A 23686-nucleotide genomic window follows, 5' to 3' on the forward strand; every position below is an offset into this window, starting at 1 on the left:
AAAGCGTGAAGGATGGCCCGAGATGGCCCTCACGTTCCTTCCACCTGAACGGCTCAGGCTCCAGTTAGGGTCGGGGGTCCGGTCATATGCTGGAGGGGAGGGGTGCTGGCTGACGCGGAGCTGAGTGCGGGCGCACCAGCTCGCTCCGGGTCCAGCCTCCTGCTCTGACGTCCTCGAGCCGCCCTCCCTCCCCGCCCCTCCGGCGGCTGGAGAGCGGCTGGCGCGCCCGGATCCCAGGCCCGGGAGGTGCGCGGCGGCGGGACCCAGCCCCGCGCGGGGAGCGGGCACCATGGTGCTGTCGGTGCCCGTGATCGCGCTGGGCGCCACGCTGGGCACGGCCACCAGCATCCTCGCGCTGTGCGGGGTCACCTGCCTGTGCCGGCACATGCACCCCAAGAAGGGGGTGCTGCAGAGGGACCTGGACCCCGATCCGGAGAAGGCGAAGCCCGGCGTGCTCCGGTCCCAGCAGGTGAGCGGGGGCGGCGCCTTGGTCTCCCCGGGCCGGGTGGGGTCTCCCGGGCAGCGGCGGGGGAGTGGGTGGCAGGCAATGGTCGGCGTTCTTCTTTGCGCGATAGAGCATGGCGGGGTGTGGGGACCGCGGACGTGCTCGGGGACCCTCGGGGGGGTGGGGGGGGGGTCCTGAAGGCCTGGGGGTGGAGGAGGGGTCGGGGAGGATAATGAAGGGTATGGGGGGCTTGCGGGGACAGGAGAGGAACCGGGACAGCGAGCGCTAAAGGGGCGGGCATGGGAGGGAATGGGAAAGGGAGCTTGGATGGGAATGGGGCTGGGAGGGGATTTGGGGGCTGGGAGGCGAGCGTGGGGAACTTGGAGGAGTAATAAGACCGGGACGCTGTGAGGGGGCTGGGGGAGCGGGCTGTGAGGGTTAGGGGAGACTGAGAAGGGAATGGTGCAGAATGAGAAGCTCGAATTGGGGGGAAGAAGAAGGGGGGCTGTGAGAGCGAGGAGGGGGGCCAGTTGTGGGCTGGCACAGGGAGAGCACTGACAGAGTCGAGAAGGGGGAAATCCACCAAAATCCAGAGAGCAGGTGGCCGCTGTCGCTGCAGTGGGAGCTGGGGAGGGGCAGCTGGGCTGGGTGTGCCTGGGGTCTGGAGAGGCAGAAGAATATGGGGGGGCCTGGAGGACCCTCACCCTGTCCTAGCAGCTCTCAGCTCCAGCCAGACTGAGCGAGTAGCTGAGACCTCCCCGAAGGTGTGTCTGGAGATGCCCCTGGAGACAGGAGGGCTTTTATCCCATGCATCAGCTTGTCCCCAGAGCCTCTTTGGGCAGGAAATGGGTGGTGTCCCCATTGTACAGAGCAGCAGAAGGGGTCTGGGAAAGGTTTGGAAGGACTGCGCTACATGGGCTGGGATCTCCAGGACACATTCCCAAGGTGGCGAGTGCACAATGTCCTCTGAAGACCCGGGAGGAAGTCTGGATGGAAAGACTGGAGGAAGGCAGGCCCTGGGGCAGGGGGTGACTTAATGACTTCCCAAGGCCCTCTAGGTTCCTTCCAGAGCTTAGAGTTCCAGGGGAGGCACTATAAAGCTGTGATTCCACCTTCCTTTTGCCAATTAATTATTCAGAAGCTCAGACCCAGTTTCTCGGGGCCTGTGTCAGTCACTGAAAGTGGAATGAAATGGCTGCTGTCCTTGACGCACTTACAATCTGAGAAAAGTGACATTGACACCGGCAAGAACAGGAGCCAACTGGGCAGTGGGATGTGGGACCCAGAACCATCTGAAATGGGAGTAGTGGGCTACCCGCTCCAGGTGGGCACAGGGCGGGGGAGGGGGTGTTGGATGAGCCCTTCTCCAGACGTTGGGTCCTCAACCTCCTATCCCATCCGGCACGCTTCAGGGACAGCCATTCTTCTGCCTTTCACAGTGGTGGCCCTTCAGGCACTGTCTCCTCCCCTTCCCAGAGAGAACCGCTGGGGACAGTGTTGGTGTAAGTGACCTCCGGGGTCCCTTCCAACTCTTTGTCTTACTGAGGACCAGTAGCCCACGCAATGGTCAATGATCTGTTAAAGACAAACCAGATCATGCGTCTCCCTGGCTTAAAATCCTCCACAACTTCTCACTGAGCTTGGAACAAACACAGCAAACCGGAGCCTGGCATGTACTCTGTGCCAGGCTACATTCTAAGTGCTTTACACTTAATGCATTTAGCAACTCAATGAAGGACGTATATGATGAGCCCAACTTAAAGCTGAAAGAGCTAAAGAGAGGGTGAGTGACTTGCCCAAGGCCACACAGTTCGAGAAGTTTTAGAGCCGGATTCTAGCCAAGCTGGTCTGGTTCTGGAGTCGGTGCTGTTAGCCACTCCACTCCACTTCCTCACCTGCTTGATGTGGCAGGTGTTTACCTCTCCAGCCAAGCTCATGCCAGTTGCCCGCTTCATGGGCCGTCTCAGCTTCCCTGGATTTTTTGATCCTTCTTGAAGACATCAACCCTTCCCATTTTCCTCTGGCTTTTCACACAGATGGCTCCTTCTCATCCTTTAGGTCTCTTTCTGTTTGAATTTTACCTCCTCAGGGAGGATTTTGTCTACGGCCACATGTAACAAAGCCCTCTCTTCCCCATTACGTTCTCCATACCATTCCTTCCCAATTCTTTTGTAGCACTTGGGACAGTTGGATGTGATTTTTCATATCTACTCACCTGTACAATATTTATTCCCAGCACCTACTCAGTGTCTGGAAACTAGTAGGTGCCCAATAAGAAACTGTTGACAAATAAAGGCATCCCTGTGCCCAGCCGTTGTGGGTGATTGTCTGAGTTATTTCTTCAAATGTGGATGCATTTTGCAACCACTGTGCAACCCGGGGCTAGCTCATAGGGACACAATAAACATTTGTTGATATGTGAGACCCATCCATTCACATCCCTCACTTGGCTCCCTCAGTGACAAGGATTTGGGCCCCTGGGACTGAATCTGTAGGTGTGAATGTGATGAAATTGAGATCTCACAATGTCGGTTTGGCTGCCATTTTGCTCAGACTGATTCAGCTGCTGACCCAGATAAAGTACACAGAGAAAAGACACTATGTTGACATTTCAAAAAAAGTAAAGGAGGTAGTATTAGGGGTGGCAGATGTCAGCAGGGTGATGGGCGTGGCACATGTTGACAAAGATGAGGAGAGTCAGGTAAGGAAGCCTCTCTGAAGATGTTCCTTAAACAAAGAGGACATGGGGGCTGGGGAAGAGCGTTCTAGATTCCTGTAGCCACTGACAACTTGGATGTCTCTGGGATATAGAGTGACCGCCCATGTCTCTATAAGTCGCTGCTTGTGGCTGCTGGAAAAATTCCTTGGATTTGTTGGCCATGCCTGGGAATCCAGTTTCTGGTCATGAATTGCAGTGATTTTGAAAAGCACTTTGAAGCTTTCCCTGAGGGTTCTTAACCTGAGGTCCACAGACCCCAACAAGGGGTCTATAGGTAAACTGTAAGGGGTTCTTGGTCTTGGAGAGGAAAAAATTGTATCTTTCTTTTCATTAACCTCTACATGAAACTTAGCATTTTCTGTAAGTAGGAGTATAAACAACACGCCACAGGAATATTAGCAATATCTGTGACTTGGTCCTCAAGGGAAATCACAGAGAGTTTCAGAGCACAGCACAGCTGTTGCAGATGCTTTATGATAACATTTATGCTCATCTCTAATTCTAAATTATGCACTTATTAAATCCCCCGCTAGATCCTATTATTTAATGAAAGAATAAAGAGGCACACATATAACCATTTCCCCGATTGATTTTATTAGATGTACTGTTGTAGTCCTATGTCTTTTATTTGCTGCTTTTCAGACATTCTTCTCCAGACAGCTGAAGGAATCCATCCAGCATCTCCACCATGTGGGAGGTGGCAGAGGGTGCAAACCCTCAGGCACCGCTGTTCATGCCTCCAGCCAGCTTCAATTCATAATTTGTCTTGGCTTTTCTGAAATATACATTGTGAACCCTTTATCCTGCCTTCTTACACAATCCCTCGCCCTCACCTGCGTGCAGGCTTTCCAGGGAGGAGAGGGATTCAGTTTCACTACACTGTCCTTGTGATCTGGCAGCATCCCCTGGGACCTCCCTCCCTGTGGTCAGCCCAGCTTTCAAAGCTCGGTTATTATGCAGTGATTACTGTATGCTTGAGCCAGGAGGCAGAGCAGAGAGGCAGACACGTGTGTGTGTGTGTGTGTGTGTGTGTGTGTGTGTAATCATCTTCGCTTCACCGCTGCTGCCGCATCTCTTAGCAAGAGGCAGCCAGACCCATTGATTCCTTCCCCCAGAATTTCCTTTTCACGCTTGTCTGCACAGGCTGTCACTCACAGCATTTCTGGGTCCTTGCAGAGAAGCCTTCCTTTTGGCGAACCTAAATAACTACAGAGCAAGTAAGGGGAACTGTCAGTGCCCTGACACGTTAGCACGAGTTGCAGTCCTGTTCTCAGAAAGCTTTCATTTCAGGTATGATTTTTCTTCCCATCTGGTGCTTACCTTTCTTACATGAATCTTCTCAAATGAGTCTCAGAGTTCCCAGGGTAACCCTGCTGCTGTCCCTTTGAAGCTATGTAGTCAAAAGCTCCTAGCTCCCAATGCTACTTTCTACCAAACTATAAAATCCTACCCTCCTTCCAGCAGAGTTGAGAAGGGAAGTGGCTTTTGATGGAACATCGTGTTAGTTCATTCAGGCTGTTATAAGAAAATACCACAGAGTGGGTAGCTTATAAACAAAAATTTATTTCTCATAGAGCTAGAAGCTGGGAAGTCCAAGATCAAAGTTCTGGCCAATCCAGTGTCTGATGAGGACCAGCTTCCTAGACTCTTGGATGTAACCTCACCTGATGGAAGGGGCAAGGGGGCTCTCTCCTGCCACTTTTACAAGGGCACTAATCGTATTTATGAAGGCTCCACCCTCATGGCCTACTCACTCCCAAAAGCCCCACCTAATCTATGACAAAGGAGGTAGGGATATACAATGGAGAAAAGACAGTCTCTTCAATAAGTGGTGCTGGGAAAACTGGACAGCTACATGTAAAAGAATGAAATTAGAACACTCCCTAACACCATACACGAAAATAAACTCAAAATGGATTAAAGCCTCACCTCCTAACATTTTCACAGTATTGATTCTTCCAATCCAAGAACATGGTACATCTCTCCATCTGTTTGCATCATCTTTGATTTAAGGGGGCACAAACATTCAGACTACAGCAAACACTAACAGATTCAAAGTTTTTAAGAAATAATTTAAACACATGCTGTATTTTTATCAAACAACATATGTATAGTGGAGTCTTCCCCCCCACCCTCAAGATCAAGGAGTGTATTTCATTTCCCTTGTATCCCTGACAATATCTGGTGTGATAACGGGCACATGATAACCCTTCAATGTATATTTTGAGTTAAATCATCATATCGTGACATAACACTGAATAAGAGAGTGAAGATGCAGAAGAATGCACGTGGTTAAGCTTCCATTTCCACAAGATTTGAATTCAAGCCCGTTTAGGTCTGGGGTTTCCGCTGGGGGCAGGTAATGACTGGGGCAGAGTCGGGAGCTTCCCAGCTTTTGTTTATAAGCTCTGCCTCTTGACGTGGTGCTGGTTACACAGCTGTGTCCACGTTATGAAAGAAAATTTATCCAGCTCTACATTTATGATTTGTGTACTTTTCTGTATGTAGTTATAACTCAGTAAAGTTTTTATTATTTGTCAAGTTGTGTTGTAACGTTTGTGAACACTGATTTAGTATCAAGCCACTATTTTTTTTTAACATCTTTATTGGGGTATAATTACTTTACAATGTTGTGTTAGTTTCTGCTCTATAACAAAGTGAATCAGCTGTATGTATACATACATCCCCATATCCCCTCCCTCTTGAACCTCCCTCCCACCCTCCCTATCCCACCCCTCTAGGTGGTCACAAAGCACCAAGCTGATCTCCCTGTGCTATGCAGCTGCTTCCCACTAGCTATCTATTTTACATTTGGTAGTGTATATATGTCCATGCCACTCTCTCACTTCGTCCCAGCTTACCCTTCCCCCTCCCCGTCAAGCCAGTATTTTTAATACCAGGATGATTTGGGGACTATAATCAAGAGACGTGGCCCTCCTTTTTGTGGTCCATTATGCATCACCTCCCTGGCCCTGTCTGCCTTCTTCTGCTATGCCTGTGGCCACCTCCTCCTTCGGACTAGGGACTGGAGAACATCAACGTGGCCTGATTAACTCTCCCACCTGTTTTCCTCTTCCTTAGACCACTGGAGCAACATCCTCTCAGATCACTTGTCTGAATGCAGGCTTGTCAGAGTGAGGATGGATCAGAGCCCCGATCTGCATTTCATCAGCTAATAAGCTCATTGACTAAAGGTTAATGAACACATGCTAGGCGCTGGGATGCAGCAATAAAAAGACAGGTGTATGCTGTTCCTTGCAAGTGGGGAGGTAGACAGTGAAGCCAGCAGTTGCCGTGAAGCGTGTTACAGTGCTACCATGACAGGCGAGGTATGGGGGACCATGGGAAACCCTTAGGGTGGGAATCCCCACCTTCGGCCCAAAGTAGAACTTTCTCCAGTTCTCGTTGGCTACTCTGATGAGGTCTCCCCTCTACATCAGTGATCACAGGAGGCCAACATGAATTGCTAACCCTGCTCCTGGAACTGATTTGACTCTGGACTGCCATAAGGTCTGACCTCTTTGGATTCTCAGTCCTTTTAAAGAATTGATTTCTCAGCTGATCTCCTGGTTGGTGAACTTTCCTGTTCATGTAAACAAACAAAGAAACAAAAAATAGATCCGTTTCCACAGAATAATAAAGAATAGTGATAGCATAGCTAACGTTTATTGAGTTCTTTATGTGTGCCAGGCACTGTTCTAAGCTCTTTAACCATATTAATTTTATCCTCACAATAGCCCTATGAAATATGCATAATTATTACTTACATTTTACACATGGGAAAAGTAAAACACAGAGTGCTTAAGTAACTTACTCAGTGGCAGAGCTGGGAATCAAATTTAGGAATTCTGGTTCCAGAGCCCACACGTTTGACCACTAGGCTGAAGACTAGCAGAAAAAACTAGTCAAAATTTTACTTGAGCCACTGCGTTTCCCCAGATATGGCATAAAAGTGTCTACAATATATGAATCTTTGCAGGTCAAAGATTTGCAGAAACCTTTCCCAAAGCTTTGGATGTCTTTGTTGCCTCTTGCTTCCACCATGCTTCAAGCACTGGGTGCAGCCCTGGGCCCTCCAGAGAAATTTACACAGTAAACATGTTTGGGCTGGTCGCTTAGCAACAGGGAAGACTATGAATTTTCCATCAAGAAATTAGCATAGATTATTTCAAGGAGATGAGCGCACACCCACTGGAAACCCTTGGCCCTTTGAAACATAATGTGGACTTTTGGTCTGTGTCCATCAATCCCTTCCTGGTGGCAGGTCCCAGACCCGTCACATCTTTTTCCCTTTCTAGTTTCTCCTCTGGTTCAGCATGTAGATAATTCATGTTCATTGCTCTTCTCTTCATGTGATTGACGGTTCACTAGCACCTTTTGTTAATTCCAGCAGAAAGTACTGCTGCATCTTTTGACATTTTTAGACTTTCAGATACTAGCCTGGATTATCTGGGGTACAAGAAGAGGAATAGAGAGTCCATCAGAGCACAATGGAAGAAACACCTGGACGAGAAATCAGAGGGGCTTAAGTTGAAGGCAGAAGGAAGGGGAGAGACTGGCAGGATGGGGAAGGAGCAGACCCAGAAGACAAAGAAGAGGAGACAAGTTAAAGAGTGACTGGGGCTTCCCTGGTGGCGCAGTGGTTAAGAATCCGCCTGCCAATGCAGGGGAAACGGGTTCGAGGCCTGGTCTGGGAAGATCCCACATGCCGCGGAGCAACTGAGCCCGTGCGCCACAGCTACTGAGTCTGTGCTCTGGAGCCCGTGAGTCACAACTACTGAGCCCGTGTGCCACAACTACTGAAGCCCATGCCCTTAGGGCCTGTGCTCTGCAACAAGAGAAGCCATGGCAATGAGAAGCCCATGCACTGCAGCGAAGAGTGGCCCCCGCTCACCGCAGCTAGAGAAAGGACCTCTCGCAGCAATGAAGACCCAATGCAGCCAAAAATAAATAAATAAATAAAATTTAAAAAAAAAAAAAAAAAGAGTGACTGACTGTCCCAGAGTCAGAGACCAGAGGGAGAAATGAGAATATGCGTGGTGGATCCCTGCACTGTCCATGCTATTGACCTACAACTTCCCCAAAACCAGTAACAGCTTATCTCCGACTTGTTCCTTGATGTTACTGCATTCACTACGTCCGGAGCTCATTTCTGCTAACAAACATTGGGAAACCCTGCTTTGAGGATGGAGGAGAAGAGCTTCACAGAAATAGGTTTTAAGAACTAAGGGATTCTTGGACTTCCCTGGTGGCACAGTAGTTAAGAATCCACCTGCCAATGCAGGGGACATGGGTTCAAGCCCTGGTCCAGGAAGATCCCACATGCTGCAGAGCAACTAAGCCCGTGCGCCACAACTACAGAGCCTGCGCTCTAGAGGCCGTGAGCCACAACTACTGGGCCAGCAAACCACAACTACTAAGGCCTGCGTGCCTAGAGCCCGTGCTCCGCAACAAGAGAAGCCACATCAATGAGAAGCCCACGCACCGCAACAAAGAGTAGCCCCCGCTCGCCGCAACTAGAGAAAGCCCGCGTGCAGCAACGAAGACCCAGCACAGCCATAAATAAATAAAATAAAATAAATTAATTTTTTAAAAAAAGCTTTAATAAAAAAAAGAGAACTGAGGAATTCTGAATGTACGTGTCTGAATCAACACACACGTGCATACGAAGGGCCCCCTATAACCAATTTGTTAAGAAATAATGAGTTAGGAGGTTTCTAAAGGAAAACAGATGAAAAAGCTAGATCTATTCCTTCCTCCCATCTCTCTCAATTATGTTTATTGAGCACAGACCTGTGCCAGGTACTGTGTTGGGGCTGGGGATGCAGGAACCGCCCCCTCCTCAATGACACAGTGACCTTTCTCCGCCTTCATGAAACTTACATTGTAATGGGGGAAACCAGAGTTAGTAGAAGAAGAGCACAGATCAATGAAAATGTGTGATGGTGGCAAGTGACCTAAAGAGAAAGTTCTGGTGCTATGAGAGGGTAAGGTGGAACTGATCCAGGCGAACAGGTCAGGGAAGGCTTTCCTGGAGGGAGTGATGGGCAAGCTGGGAGCTGGCGTAGGAGGGGAAGTTAACCAGGGCAATGGGGAGGGGGGCTGTGAGGGGTTTCAGATAGGAATGAGGCCGTGCAAAAGTCCTGGGACAGGAGGCAGCCTAGCACTTAGGAGGGCCCAGGGAAAAGTCAGTGTGCCTGGAGAGCAGAGAGAAAGGATGCCCAGTGTATATGATGAGGCTGGGGAAGGGGACAGGAGCCTGGGCAAGCAGGGTATTGCAGACCATGGGCAGGTTCCTCCATTCCTTTATTCATTTATGTATCAAACATTTATTAAGGCCTACGTGAGGGACACTGACCTGTGTACTGACAGTGCGAAGGCTACAGTTATTTTCAAAGCTTTTTAAAGTTAAGGTGAAATTCACATAAAGTTAACCATTTTAAAGTATATGAATCAGTAGCATCTAGTACATTCACAATGTTGGACGATCACTACCTCCATCTAGTTCTAAGACATTTTTATTCCCCCTGAAGAAAAACTCCATCCCCATTAAGCAGACACTATTCCTCTCTCTCTCTGCCTTCAGTCTCTGGAAACCACCAATCTGTTTTCTCTCTTTATGGATTTGCCTCTTCTGGACGTTTCATATATTTGGAATTTTAAAATCGGTGACTTTTCGTGCCTGCCTTCTTTCACTTAGCATAGTGTTTTCAAGATTCACCCATGTTGTAGCGTGTATGAGGAGTTTATTTCTCTTTATGGCTGAATAATATCCCATTATATGTACATGCCTCACTTTGTTTATCCATTCATTTGTTGATGAACATTAGGGTTGATTCTACCTTTTTGGTTATTGGAATAGGGCTGCTATGTATATTCCTGTACAAGTATTTGTTTGCGTACCTATTTTCAATGCTCTCAAGTATATACTTAGGAGTGGAATTGCTGGGTCCTATGATAATTCTATGTTTAACTTTTTGAGGAACCTCCAATTGCTTTCCGCAGCAACTGCACCTTTTACATTCCCACCAGCAAGGCATGAGAGTTCCAGTTTCTTCACATCTTTGCCAACACATTATTTTCCCATTTTTTGTTGTTATTTTTTGTTCTTTATTATAGCCATCCTAGTGGGTGTGAAGTACTTTCTAGGCTTTTAATTTTAAAAAAAAATCCAAACTCTTATTTTTAAAATCTTCATCAGTATCTTGCACGTTTTCAATGAGCATTTCTGCTCTGTATTGAATGCCAATTACAGAGAATCCACACGGGCACACCCGTAAAAGCATGTCATGGCCCCTGAGTCTCACAAGAGGAGTGGAGTGGGCAGCGGTGCTGGCTCCCCTGCTCTCCCAGCAAATTTGCACCTGCTACTCCATCCTTCAAATACGGTGCATGTTATCACTGTCACCTTCCTCATTCTTTGCCCCAAGCTTTAGTCCCTCATGGGTCCCAATCTGCTTCACCTAGGTTCCTGGGGGCCCTACAAACCCAGGTCCAATTGAGGTGCTATTTACTACCTTTCAACATCGTTTCCTCACGTTGGCATCATCAGGACAGTGTGATGCCAGGAGGAGGAGCCTGGATCCCCTACCGTATCCATTCACTGCACACACACAAACTTTCCCACCAAGGAGTTCCCTAAGTGCTAATTAAACAAAGGGTGTTTTAATTGATTCATATTATAGAACATTCCTGGGAGAGTTTTACATGGTGTTTAAGAGCATTACAGCAATACACAGTGATATTTGGGGAAGCTGATTGAGGTTTTGGGTGGACTTGGAATGCATTATAATTTCCCCCATTTAAAATAGTGGAATACAAGCGACTGCTCTCTGAAATTCACTAGCCAGCATGTTTCCATGAACAGATTAGTGTCAAATAATGAGGGGTGGTTGCATGTATGAATATGTGCACATGCATATGTAAATGTGAATATGCACATATGCATATATGAATGAGAGAAAGGGGAGGAGCAGCGCATGGAAAATCTGTGAAACTGAGCCTCAGTCTTAGTCCCTCTGGCAGAGACCCTAGGGTACCTTGACGTATTTCATTGACTCCCTCCACCCTCCACTTATTAAATCCAAGACATACTTTTCCTTCATAGAAAAACTGAGCAGGCTTTGCAGAGAGCAAGAGAAGTGAGGAGAAATGTTGAATGACTGCGTGAGTCATTGGACGGATGGATAGATGAATGGGGAGGAGATTCATGGGGCCACCGTCTCTGCTTGCAGCCAGAATAAAAATCACAAGCACAGAAATGAAGGGGAAGGTGCTGAGCTTGTGGAAGAATCTCTGTGCTCAGCTTCAGTGACACCGCGTGGGATCAAGACAGGCCTGGAGGGCGTGGTGGCTTCACTTTGTATTGGTTTCCCTACCTTCAAGCCTCTGTTCACGCAGCTGACATTGGAGACAGTTAAAAAAAAATCTCCCGTTGCAAAGACCAATGAGATAATACCCTGGGGGGACCACGTTTTACTTGGAAAATCATCATAAACCATGTCGTTTTGGACTTGCTGTTAAGAGTGGCCTGATGAGAGGGATGTAAGTTACTGAGGCAGGAGAGTGAAGACTTTGCTTTTCAAACAGAATTAAGAATGATGTTTTGGTGAGTTCCCTGGTGGTCTAGTGGTCAGGATTCAGCAATTTCACCACCATGCACGGGTTCAATCCCTGGTCGGGGAACTGAGATCCCATGCAGTGCGGCCAAAAAGAGAAAAAAGAATGATGTTTTGGAGAGGAATGCATTTGAAGATGAAGAGAAGGTTGGGGAAGAGCAGTTTGGTTGGGCAACTAGAAGACTTGCTGGAAACAGCTGCAGAATGAAGCTTAGAATAACTTCAGAGAGCTCTAAGCTCATTCCGTGTTTCAGATCCCGCCTCCCCTCCACCCTTTCTCACAGTGCACTCCCCAAGCATCTTAGAATGTGTTTTTATTTCCAGCACCGTCTGTTCACAAAGAAAGGGCAAAGATACCAGAGAGACGTACATACAGTCAAGGCAGTGATGGTACGTCAAGAGCCGAAACTCCATAGGAAAATGTCAACGTGGTCTCAGGGCATTTTGGCACATTCCCTGCAAATGCATCATCTAATAAGCCCGTCTCTTACCTTGCAAGTGGGACGGATCCTTTAAGTAGCAACAGGACTGTTGCCCTTTGTGTGACAGCCTCATTACAGCTCTTTGTGTGACAGCCTCATTACAAAACTTGCAGAGACAAAGAACCAAAGGACGGAAAGGAATGAATAGGAGCATAAGTATCCCGTTGGTAACCACTACATGGTAGACTTGTGTTTGTTTTTGGATACCCACCAGTATTAGTTTTAGGTAAGAACAATCTAGCTTTTTGAGACGACTCAAAAGAGGAAATTACCTCTTAGAATGAAAATGTTCATTTCAGGATCAAGCCACTGAGATATAACAGGAAGCAAATTAGACTTAGACCCCAAACCTGAATTTGAATTCTACCTCCAGCATTCTCCAGCTAAATGACCTTGACCATTCCAAATCCCACTTTCCTCATCGACAAAACAGAGGTGATAACAATAAGGTTCTCTACGGTAATATTAAAGACTAATTGAGATAATGCTTTTGAAAGCACCCAATACTGTCAGCACCAGTCACTACTCAGAGTATATTTTAGGTATCTCTGAATCCTTTTCTTATTTATCCTTTACCAAAGCAATGACTTGTCTGTATGTTCATTACATAGGAAAGAGAGAGTTCATAAAAAGTATTCCAGATGTGAAAAATGAAAGCCCCCTGTTAGGATGGGAAGGGTGGGCATGAACATTACACTTCTAGGATATTCATTCATTCAAAAAATATTTCTTGATGACCTATTATGTGCAAGACACTGAGTTAGCAGTAGGGACACCGCAGTGACTGGGCAGACAACATCCCTGACCTCCTGCAGCTCATGTTCTACAGGTAGAGATCTTCATTACACAGTCATACAAATGAATATAAATCTAACTGTGTTAGGTGTGGTAAGGGAAGCAAGAGTTCTCTCAAGAAGTGATAACTCATTAGTGCTCCAATCTTAACATATTTGGAGACTCCCTTCAGTAAAAACATTTTGAGCTTGTACCCCTTATACATGTATATTTAATTCTTTGTGAAGCATATGTAGACTTCATATTATGTATACATATTGCTCTACTAATATATTGTGTCCATAATAAAACATGCACAAACATGGACCTTTTAAAACAATAATGCAAAAATAAATTATAAAATGAGATTCTGTAATTTTCTTCCATACACCAAATGGACTGTCTTGCACACCCCTGTAGCATACAGTTAGTGCCATTTACTAGGTAAAGGTATTGGGGATGAGCGTTTGAAGTCTTCTAGGCATAGGGCATGTGCAAAGGCCCTGTGGAAAGAAGAAATATCACTTAGGAGGGACTGAAAGAAGGTCAAAGTGGGTAGAGCATAGAGGGCACAGGAGGGAGTGACTGCAAGTAAGCGAGGTGGGTCAGGCCAGAGAGCACCACACAGGACCTTCTGAGCCACCATTAGTATTTGGATATTTATCCCAAGAGCAATGAAAGCTACTGAAAGGTCTTAAGTGAGATGTGATATGGTCAGATTTAGGCCGTGAAAACATCCTTTTGGGTGGGGAAAGAGTAGAAATGGGGATACCAGGGAAACCCTGGAAAGAGACCTTGATGGCTTGAGCCACTGTGATGGCAGCAGTAGTTTGGAGAGATGTTTAGAAAATAAATTGACTGGCTTTGCCTGTGGGTTGGGTGTGGGCTTCAGGAAGAGAGAGGAATTAGGGACGACACTAAGTGTTTCACTTAGGATGGTGGTTGCAATTAATGAAACAAAGATGAGGCCATGGATTTTAAGTCATGAGTTCACCTTTGTGCAGGGCAAGTGTGAGGAGCCTTTGAGCTATCTCCATGAAGATGTCAATTGTGCTGGTGGTTCCACAGGTTTGGAACTCACAGTCTGGCTGTGATATATATTGGGGAATAGCAACCACAGCCATGAGCATGGCTGAGACAGCCTGGGAAGAGTGCAGAATGAGAGGGAAGAGGGCCTAGGAACAAGTACCGAGGACGCCAACATTTCATAAGACAAGGAGGGGTGGCCAGAGAGGAAGGAGAAAAACCTGGAGAATGTGATATCAAAATAATAACAATAACAAGAGAAAAACTTTTGAAGAAGAAGGGAATCACTGAGAAGTCAAGTAAGGTAAGACTGAAAAAACCCATAGGAATGAGACAGTGAAAGTTACCAGTGACCTTGGAGACCAACAGTGACCTCCAGTGGGCTGATGGGGCCTCTGGGAAAGTGTTGTAGAGTGGCTGGAAAGTGAGGAATGAGAACAGCATTGAGTATAGGCAGCTCTTTTGAGATGCATGACTGCAAAGGGGTGGAGAGGACTAGGGCTGGGGCTGAGCAGGGGAAAAGAGGTCAAAGGAATATTGAGCACAGTTGAAAGCTGTTGGGAAGGAGCCAGTTGAAAGAGAAGGATGAACATTCAAGAGAGAGGGAGAGAGAGATTTAAAAAAAAAAAAAACAGCTAGTGTAAGGCTCCCACATGGGCAGATGGGGCGCAAGGCTCGGATGGAAGGACTGGTCCTGGAGGGAGGGAGAGTGGGAGACACCTCCTGCAGTGTCACAGGACAGGGACGGGCACAGCATCTGTCTGGAGAAGAAGGGCAGGTCGCTGTGTCTGTTAACAGGACGCTAAGGGGCTTCCGTTCTCTTGGTTTCCTTTTTCTCTATGAAGGAAGTCAGAGGAGAGAGAGAAATTCCAAAATGTGGGCTTGAGGGAGGAGTTAGGGAAACAGTAGGATTTCTGGGGAGGACTGAGTTTAAGGTTGGAGACCATGAATTTATCATGGAACCATCCACCCTGTCTAGGTGACTCTCTTGCGGCACAGGGCTATTTGATGCAGCATCATGGTTTAGCGGGGCTCATCCACCACTGGAGTTTCACCACGTGGCATCAGGGAAAGGATGGGAAGGCAAGGGAGAGTATTGTTGACATGATGGCCCATTTTCTCATTTGATCCAGCATCTAGTATGGTGCTTTGCACCTCTCGAAGTTTTTAATACGTGCTTGCCAAACAGACACACCTGTGGGTTGGAAGCTTCAGGGCTTGAAGCTTGAAATGAGCTGAGGAAAAATATTTGACCTTTATCGTAAATTGGAGCCAAATATTCTGATATTATTGACCTTCCATGATCTAATCGTATTTCGTGACAACATTGTGTAGACTGCTCGAATATTGGCCCTTGTCAGGCAGAAGGGAAATCCAATAGATTTGGATCCCATTTAAGAGAAGGAACAGCTACATCTAGGGATGATACTCACTAGCTTTGAGTCAGCCAAAGTGGCAGCTGGGAAGAGGATATTAGAAGAAGCCCCCTAGTGGCTGTCCCTTCCTTGAAATCTCCTTGCTGCCGTCCCTTGAAATCTCCATGAAAGTCCCATGGTAAAGAATTAAAAAAAAAAAAAAAAAAAAAAGTATATATATATATATAACTGAATCATGTTGCTTTACAGCAGAATTTAACACAACATTGTAAATCAACTCTATTTCAATAAAAAAAAAAAAAAAAAGAAAATCACATGGAAGAACCAATCTGTTGCCCAAATATTGCTGTGACTGTAGACATCCAATGACCCTCAGGGATTGTTTTCTTGGAAAAAGAAAGAGACCTGAGAGGTAATAATGGAGGTACTTTTCCTTGATGCAGCTCTCTTGGATTCTTCCTTCTCCCTACACATCGCTCCACCTCTAAGCATTGTCAACTCTACTACCTGGAAGAAGTCTTCAGCATTGGAGGCCCTTCACAGCCTTGCCTCAACATTCCTTTGCAAATCCATCCCTCAGCCCCAGCCTTTCTCTTCAGCTGGTTTGCCAGACTCACCACACCCTGAGCATGCTCCCCTCTGTACCCAGGCTGCTGCCTTTCTCTCCATTTGAGATACCTCTGCCTTTCATCTCCACAGTTATCCTTGAATGTTGGGCTGAAGCTGCTTCTCCAGGAAGCCTTCTCTGATCTCACGGACTTTGAGGAACTCCTCTTTAGGTCTTCTGTAGCACAGAGTCCAGACCTTTGGCCTTTTAATTCTACCTTCTTTACTTATTTCCCTTTTTTAAAGTGTGCATCAAGAGGAGCAAATAGCTTTCATCTTGCATATCAATTCTTATTAATTGGTAGTGGCTTCCTGGATCCCTGAGCTGAACAGGCTGTGTCTGATCACAGCAGGAAAGAACACTTTGATCGATTAGTCATGTCTGCCATGGACAGAGGGTAGAAGAGATGTAGCATCAGAGCCTCATATTTCCATCTATGGAATATCTCACCTCCACCATTGGATGGTAAACTTCCCAAGGGCAGAGAATTATTCTGTGGTACATAGGGTGGCTGACTACATAGTTAGCAGGCAACAAATGTGTGCTGATTTCTGTTTGGGCAGAAATATGAAGGTTGATTAATTGGAGGGTTTTGGCTTAAAACCAAAATATAAGGAGAATCTAGTTAAACAATCACTGTCCTGTTTTGAAGCCTTGTTTTACAACTTGGCAGTTTTTTATACCACTGGGTTAGAAATTGATGTGCTTTCCAAATGTCTACACATGAGTGGAAGGAAGTCTTCAATTAGTGGTTTTCTGCACATTTTTTCTGAGCTGCATCACCTTTGATGGGTGCTATTCACATACTTGACGGGTTCTGCAGAATTCATCTCCTTTCTCTCCCACTCAGAAAAGCGCATTAGAACACAAATGTGTGAAAGAGGTATTGTTATAAGAAAAACCCTGAATGTGCTCTAATCAATTTTTTAAATGAGTCAAAAACTATCAAATTTCAGTACTTCAGCCATCATATGTAGTATACTGGCATAATAACAAGGTTGGAAATTGTTGCTTTTGTCAATGGTTTCATCAATTATCCAAGCATCATAGAATCAAGAAATCCTGTAACTATTCTGGAACAAGATCCTGAATTCAATGTCAAGAGGGTATATAACCACATTTTCCAACCTTTAATACCAAACTGCCTGTCTTACATTAAAAACATGGCTCCCATAAATCAGAAACTGAGAAAAAAATCTAAAGTATCCAAATGGACACTGTTGCTTAAGACCACCGAGACCAATACCAAGTAAGCATGTGTGTTCCCATCTTATCCAAACTGATGATGAAACAGGGCTGAGATTCCCCTCCTACACATGGACTCAGCTTAAAGAAAGACTTTTTAAAAGTCTCTAGTGAACCAATACAGTGGAGGGGACAGTGGAATTTTAAAAGTTAAAGGCTGGTTGAGGGACTTGGCTCAGAGATGAAACCCATTGTCAACTATGATAACCCACAGCCGTGCTATGATAGCTGGAGATGGGAGGATAAGGATGGATAGATGGGGAGGGAAGGCTGGGTTTGAGCCCCAGATTACTGACCAGGGGAGTTTTCTGTGCCCCTTTAAAATAACCTAGCTTTGAAACAATGTTTCTGACGAGTGTTGATGAGGTTGTAGCATAGTCTTGACCTTGCCGTGGCTCAGGTCACAAGTGAAACATATTTTCTGCAAAAGGAATGTCAAACCCAGATTCAGAACTGAGAGCAGGAACAAAGCTGATGCGCAAACACCCAAGCGGGTCATTACAACAGCAACCAGGTGGGGAGGGGCATGGGGTCATCAATCTAATGATGTGAGATGTGACAGCACATCAAATGCAATGATCTGGACGTTTCCATTTTTACCAGTTTATGGTTGGTATCCAGAGACATAGTCCACAGGGAACCATGTTGCGAAATGTCAGTTAGCAGCACTGGCTTCGTGGTGGACTCGTGGTCCAAGCCTAGAGCTGTCATATTTTAGCTGTGGGATCCTGGACAAGTTTCAATGTCTCTGAGTCTCAACTTCCTCCTCCGTAGAGAAAGGAATTAAGTTATTTTTATTTATTAACACTAGGGTATAGAAAAGAGAAAACAGTAGGCACTTATCTCTAGGGTTGTGTGAGGGTCAAATGCAGTAAAGTCTGTTGCGCTTTGCAGAGCATCTGGTGCAGAGGAAGTGGTAGAGAGATGGTGGCCATATTGTCCTTTCAGGCTTTGTGATGTAACTGATGGAGTCAATGCAGCACCACTTACAAGATTCTCTGGGTGAAATCTTGCCATTGTGTGGTTTCCAGCCCTGTGGAATTATTGTTTTTGAAATCTGCGTTTGAATTCTGTGTCCTCCAGAAGAATGGGGATAATGGCAACACTCATTGCCCCTCCTTTTCTCGTAGGGCTTTAAGCTTTGTTGGTACCCGCTGTTCTCTGAACACACTGCAGACTTTCATGCTGCTGCCTTGACCCAGAAAGCCCTTCCCCCACTTCTGCACTTGTCAAACTGCTGCCCGGGCTTCGGGGCGGGGCTGGGGGACAGCAACCAAAAGTCAGAGTCTCTGAATCGTTATGAAATTCTCCTCCCATTATACACCCCACCCCACCCTGTCCCTTCCCTGGGCAAAGTTTGATGTGCTTCTACGCACTCTGTCTCGTGTTTCGCTGGTCTCCATCATAGTGATTATTATTATACTAATCCCCCCACCACCCACCCTCCTTCACCAGCCATCCACGCATTGATTCCATCAATCATCACTCAACTGTTTGTGGGGAGCCGAGAGGACGTGACAGAGGGAGGTCGTGCCTGTGAGAAGCTCACCACACAAGAGGACGTTTCTCCATCTACCCTGCCTGGCGTTCTAGGACCTCCCCCAAACCAGGGCGTTCCCACGTGAGCCTCAGGGACCACCTGTGTCACAGTCACCCTAGGGAGCTTCTTAGACACACAGATTCTTTAGGATCCACTTAAGACCTCTGAGTCAAGGCAGGGGAGGCACTTGGGAATCTGATTTTTACATTCTCCCAGGTGAAATTTCTACACATCAAAGTGTGGAACCAGCGCTTCAACTCTGTTCCTCTGACTAAAGGGCATGCAGGGGCAGAGTAAAGGGTGGCCCAAGCAACAGTCTAAGGGGCACAAAGCATGGGTGAACAGTAAAGGATGACTACAAATATGAGGAGGTGGGAAAGGGCTGGAAGCAAGACAGAGCGTGTAAACAGAGGACTCTGGAGAGAGCCAGCCTGGGTTTGAAACTTGCCTCTACTACTCACTAGCTGGCTGTGCATCCTGACCTGTAAAATGGGATTGATTATAGCAGCACTTCCTGATAGGGTTATTATGAGGATTCAGTGAGCTCATATTGGAACAGTACAGGGCACAGGTGGGCAGAACCACAAGATGGAAGAGGCTGGGAGGACTCTGAGTTTGGAGAACAGCCAGCAGACCCTTCAAGACTGAGAGAAATCAGCTTTTATTGTGTTCAGCCACTGAGGTTGGGGGTTGTTTGTTACATAGCAGGTGGTCTTCCCTGACTGATACAAGGTCATGAACAAGCGTCTTGCTAGCCAAGAAGGTTCAATCAGTTGTAGGTGCGTGCAAGGATGCTCCACAGAGGGAATGGGCAGAGAGGATCAAGGCTTTGGGTTGTTAAGAGCTTCTATAGCTGCACCTCAAATTCTCTTTAGAGGAGTTATCTATACAGTTGGAATGAAAATTTGGACAGATGGTTGTTCACACAGACTCTAGGAGTTGGTCCTTCCCTGGAAGCAAAATGACTGTTTCTCTCAGTTAACTTCTAGCTTGATTTATTGTATGTTGTCCAACATAGGAAGAAAGAGTCCTGCTTCTCCACTAGAGCACGCATGTGTGTGTGTGTGTGTGTATGTATGTGTGTGTGTGTGTGTGTGTGTGTGTGTGTGTGTTGGGGAGCAGAGGGAATGTGGTACTAGCCAGTGTCCTGCAAAATATCCCAAGTCACAAAATAAATAAGCGAAACTTTTCTGTACTGATGGTAATTTAAAACACTTTAATACTAAAACCATCATATGGAGTCAAATACAAAAAGTCACATGAACTTTAAGATAGAACTGGAGATTTCAAGAAAGAATCCCAATTGCTCCAGAAGACTTCCCATTCTCTGGAGTACGTGTTACCTTCGTCTGCTTCTAGTGCTGCTTTGGAAGGAAAGTTTGAGAAACACTGACCCAGAGACCAGTGGATCCTAACTGCAGGTCCACAGGCAGGTTCTGGGCTGGCCATGTGTAGGAATCACTTGGGATGCTCAACATTCAGATTCTTATGCCAACCCCAGAAAGCCTAATTCAGCAGGTGGGCAAGAGGCGTGTGTTTGTGTGTGTGTGTGTGTATCTCTATCTAAATTTTATTGAGGTACTGTTGTCATATAGTGAAATGCACACATCCCAAGTCACTAGTTTGATCAATTTTGACAAATAGCTATCCTCTAGGCTGTAACCCACACTTCTACCATGCCTCTTACCACTCAGTTCTCCCCAGTAGCAATCAGAACCACTGTTCTGATTTCGATCACCATTCATTAGTTTCACCTGTCCTAGAACTTCATCTACATCAGTGTTTCTCAATCATGGTGCTATTTACATTGGGGTGAGATAATGCTTTGCTGTGGGGAGCTTTCCTGTGCATTGTAGGATGCTGGCTAGCAGCATCTGGCCTCTACCTGATAGCAACCTCCACCCCCAGCTGTGACAACCAAGAATGTCTCCAGACATTGCAAGTGTCCCCTGAGTTGAGAACCACTGATATAAATGGAATCACACAGTATAGATGCTTATGTACTATGCCTTCTTTTGTTTACTATGTTTTTGCAATTTTTCCCTATTGTTGAGTATATTCACAATTCCTTTCTTTACTGTTAAGGAGTATACCATTGTAAGAATATGCCGCAATGTATCTACCCATTCTCGTGTTGATGGACACTTGGGCTGCTTTCTGGTTTTGGCTAGTATGACTAAAGTTACTATCAGTATTCGTGTATAAGTCTTTTTGTCAACATATATTTTCATCTTCTTTGGAAAAATACCTAGGAGTGGAATTGTTGGGTCATAGGGTAGATATATGTTTAACTTTTAAGAAGCTACCAGTTGTTATTTACAATGGCTAAGACATGGAAGCAACCTAAATGTCCATCAACAGATGAATGGATAAAGAAGATGTGGTGCATATATACAATGGAATACTACTCAGCCATAAAAAAGAATGAAATCATGCCATTTGCAGCAACATGGATGGACCTAGAGATTATCATACTAAGTGAAGTTAAGTCAGAAAGAGAAAGACAAATACCATATGATATCCCTTATATGTGGAATCTAAAATAGGATACAAATGAACTTTTTTACAAAACAGAAACAGACTCACAGACATAGAAAGCAAATTTATGGTTACCAAAGGGGAAAGGGGGTTGGGGGAGAGATAAATTGGGAGTTGGGAATTAGCAGATACAAACTACAATATATGAAATAGATAAACAACACGGTTCTACTGTATAGCACAGGGAACTATATTCAATATCTTATAATAAACCATAATGGGAAAAATATGAAAAAGAATATATATATTCTTTTGTGCTAAAAAATATGAAAAAGAAAATAGACACTGGCTCCAATGCATAAATCAAAAACTTTACATAGACTCCAGGGTCAAATAAGTATTTCCAACATTTGCCAAGGGCTTGCCATGCCAGCCTCTGTGCTAAGAGCTTACACCCAGTTGTCTTTTCTACTCCTCAATCCAACCTCAGGAGATAGGTACTATTATTAACACCCTCTTTTATAGATGAAGACACCAGGGGCACAGAGAGGTTAATTAATCAGACCCAAGATCACACAGCGAGTAGCTGGCGGAGCCTGGACTCCACCCAAGCTGTCTTGTTTTAGAGCGTGAAGTCTGACCACAAGGCTGTATTGCAAACTCTTGTACTCATGTTAGAGTGCATAATTACCAGTGTCAGAGCCCAGAGTGACAGAGGCTGGCAGGTCCCTGTCCTCTGACCCAGCTCCCCTCTGAGGGGGACTTTGCCGTGCTGAGCTTCAGACCCCGGCCACAATGGCCCGTGTTTGGCCTCATCTGAAAACTCTATGTTCAACTCTCTTTTACTCTGCCATCTCTTTTTTTAAAGTTCAAGTAAAAAGGGCAAAGCCATCCGTTTCCATTTCCAGTTGGGACTGTTTCCCCCACCTGTAACTTCCTGGACGCTGTGATGCTTTAAGATGGATGCCCCAGAGTGAAAACCCGAATTAATAAACAGTCTTTAGGTGAAAAAATTAATCATGTCACAAAAGGGGTCACCTGACATCTCTAGTAAGGTTAAACGTTTGTTTACAGATCATTTACTACATAATTAATTTCCTTTTTATCAACATAAGCCCCATAAAAAAGGACAGCATCTGTCTTGTTCACTTCGATGTTCCTAACACTTAGCGTAGGATCTGGCCTGTCGTAGGGCATCAATAAATACTTGTTCATTAAATGAAGGTTTGTCCCTCCCCACCCATACCATCTGTCTTAGCCTGGTTGACAGGAAAGCTGAGCCTGCCAGAGGCCTCCGGGCTTTTCTTCATCAGCAAGTGCCATCCAGGGATGCAGGAGGGAGGAGAGGAGGGGGGGCACGCACAGGGAGCGTTACTGAGCCGGCCACCAGCTGGTGTCAAGGGCGACTGCTGGATCTCGAGGTGTCATCTTCTGAAATGTCACTGAACTGTTTGGGAGGAGTAGCGAGGAAGAAGGGAGGAGCCCACGGTGGTCGAATTCCCCCCACGGAGTTTTAACTCTTGACACATCCGGGTTGCCCTTGGGTGGACCCAGAGTGTCCCTGGATGTCTCACACCTCAGCAGCCACAGAGAAGCCCAGGGCAGGTGCAAGAGGAGTGCGGCACGGGCGAGACATAAGACACTTTGGGGCTGTGCCTATGTGAAGCCGGTCGGTGTCCACGCAGAGCTGGCCACGTGGGGAGGAGCAAGTGGCTCATGGCCCCGGAGACAGGCGAGGAGGGAGAAGCCAAGGATACAAATCAGAAGGGGCTGATGCTCCAATGAGGGTGTCCCTCCCATCTCTGTACCTGCAGTGCCGAGCACAGCTGGGCACTCCCTAATCGTTGAACGCTTGCCTCCCCTGGAAACCTTCCCTGATTCATCCTGCATCTCTATTTCCAGACCTTCTTTTCTGGGTTCAAGGGGCATTTAGAAAGAGAATCCCACTTTGAAATCTTGCCCCTCCTACATCGGCAGTGTAAGGCTTGAACTCAGGTCCTCCCATGGGGTTTGCCCTGCTGAGCACCTCCTTCCTCCCAGGCATTCATCCGCTCCACCTATAATGCCTTCCCAGGCTCCCTCCCTCAAGCCCCAAACCTCTTTTCTGCTTCTTGGGCATTGAAGTTTAAGCTATTTAAGTGGAAACATAGATGCACTTGAAAGATGTGGTGGAACCAGGGTTTTGAAACGCAACAAATAAGATTGTACAAGGGAACGAGACAGGTAATCAGCTGCTGCTTTCACTACTTGGAGAGGCTCATGTAGTGGTCAGCAGACACTGCTTCTCGCCTGGTCAAGGGCTATAAATCATTCTCCACTAAAGGCAGCCATTGCTGTATAGGATCTTACCAAGGCAGGACAAGGATAAACAGTAAA

The 23686-nt window shown here is 46.2% G+C and overlaps 1 protein-coding gene across 1 annotated transcript in view; it reads left to right on the forward strand.

The window, feature by feature from the left end:
* Positions 1-244: 244 nt before the first annotated feature.
* The window catches only part of SYT13 (synaptotagmin 13), a 41919-nt gene continuing 18477 nt past the window's right edge, over positions 245-23686 (forward strand). Inside the window, exon 1 of the mRNA XM_007181254.2 lies at positions 245-469. Within this exon, the coding sequence (XP_007181316.2) occupies positions 290-469 (180 nt within the window). The 5' untranslated portion in view covers positions 245-289. The remainder of the gene's footprint in view (positions 470-23686) is intronic.

This window comes from Balaenoptera acutorostrata, chromosome 9, assembly GCF_949987535.1.
Source record: "Balaenoptera acutorostrata chromosome 9, mBalAcu1.1, whole genome shotgun sequence".
In the NCBI taxonomy this organism is placed as follows: Eukaryota; Metazoa; Chordata; class Mammalia; order Artiodactyla; family Balaenopteridae; genus Balaenoptera; species Balaenoptera acutorostrata.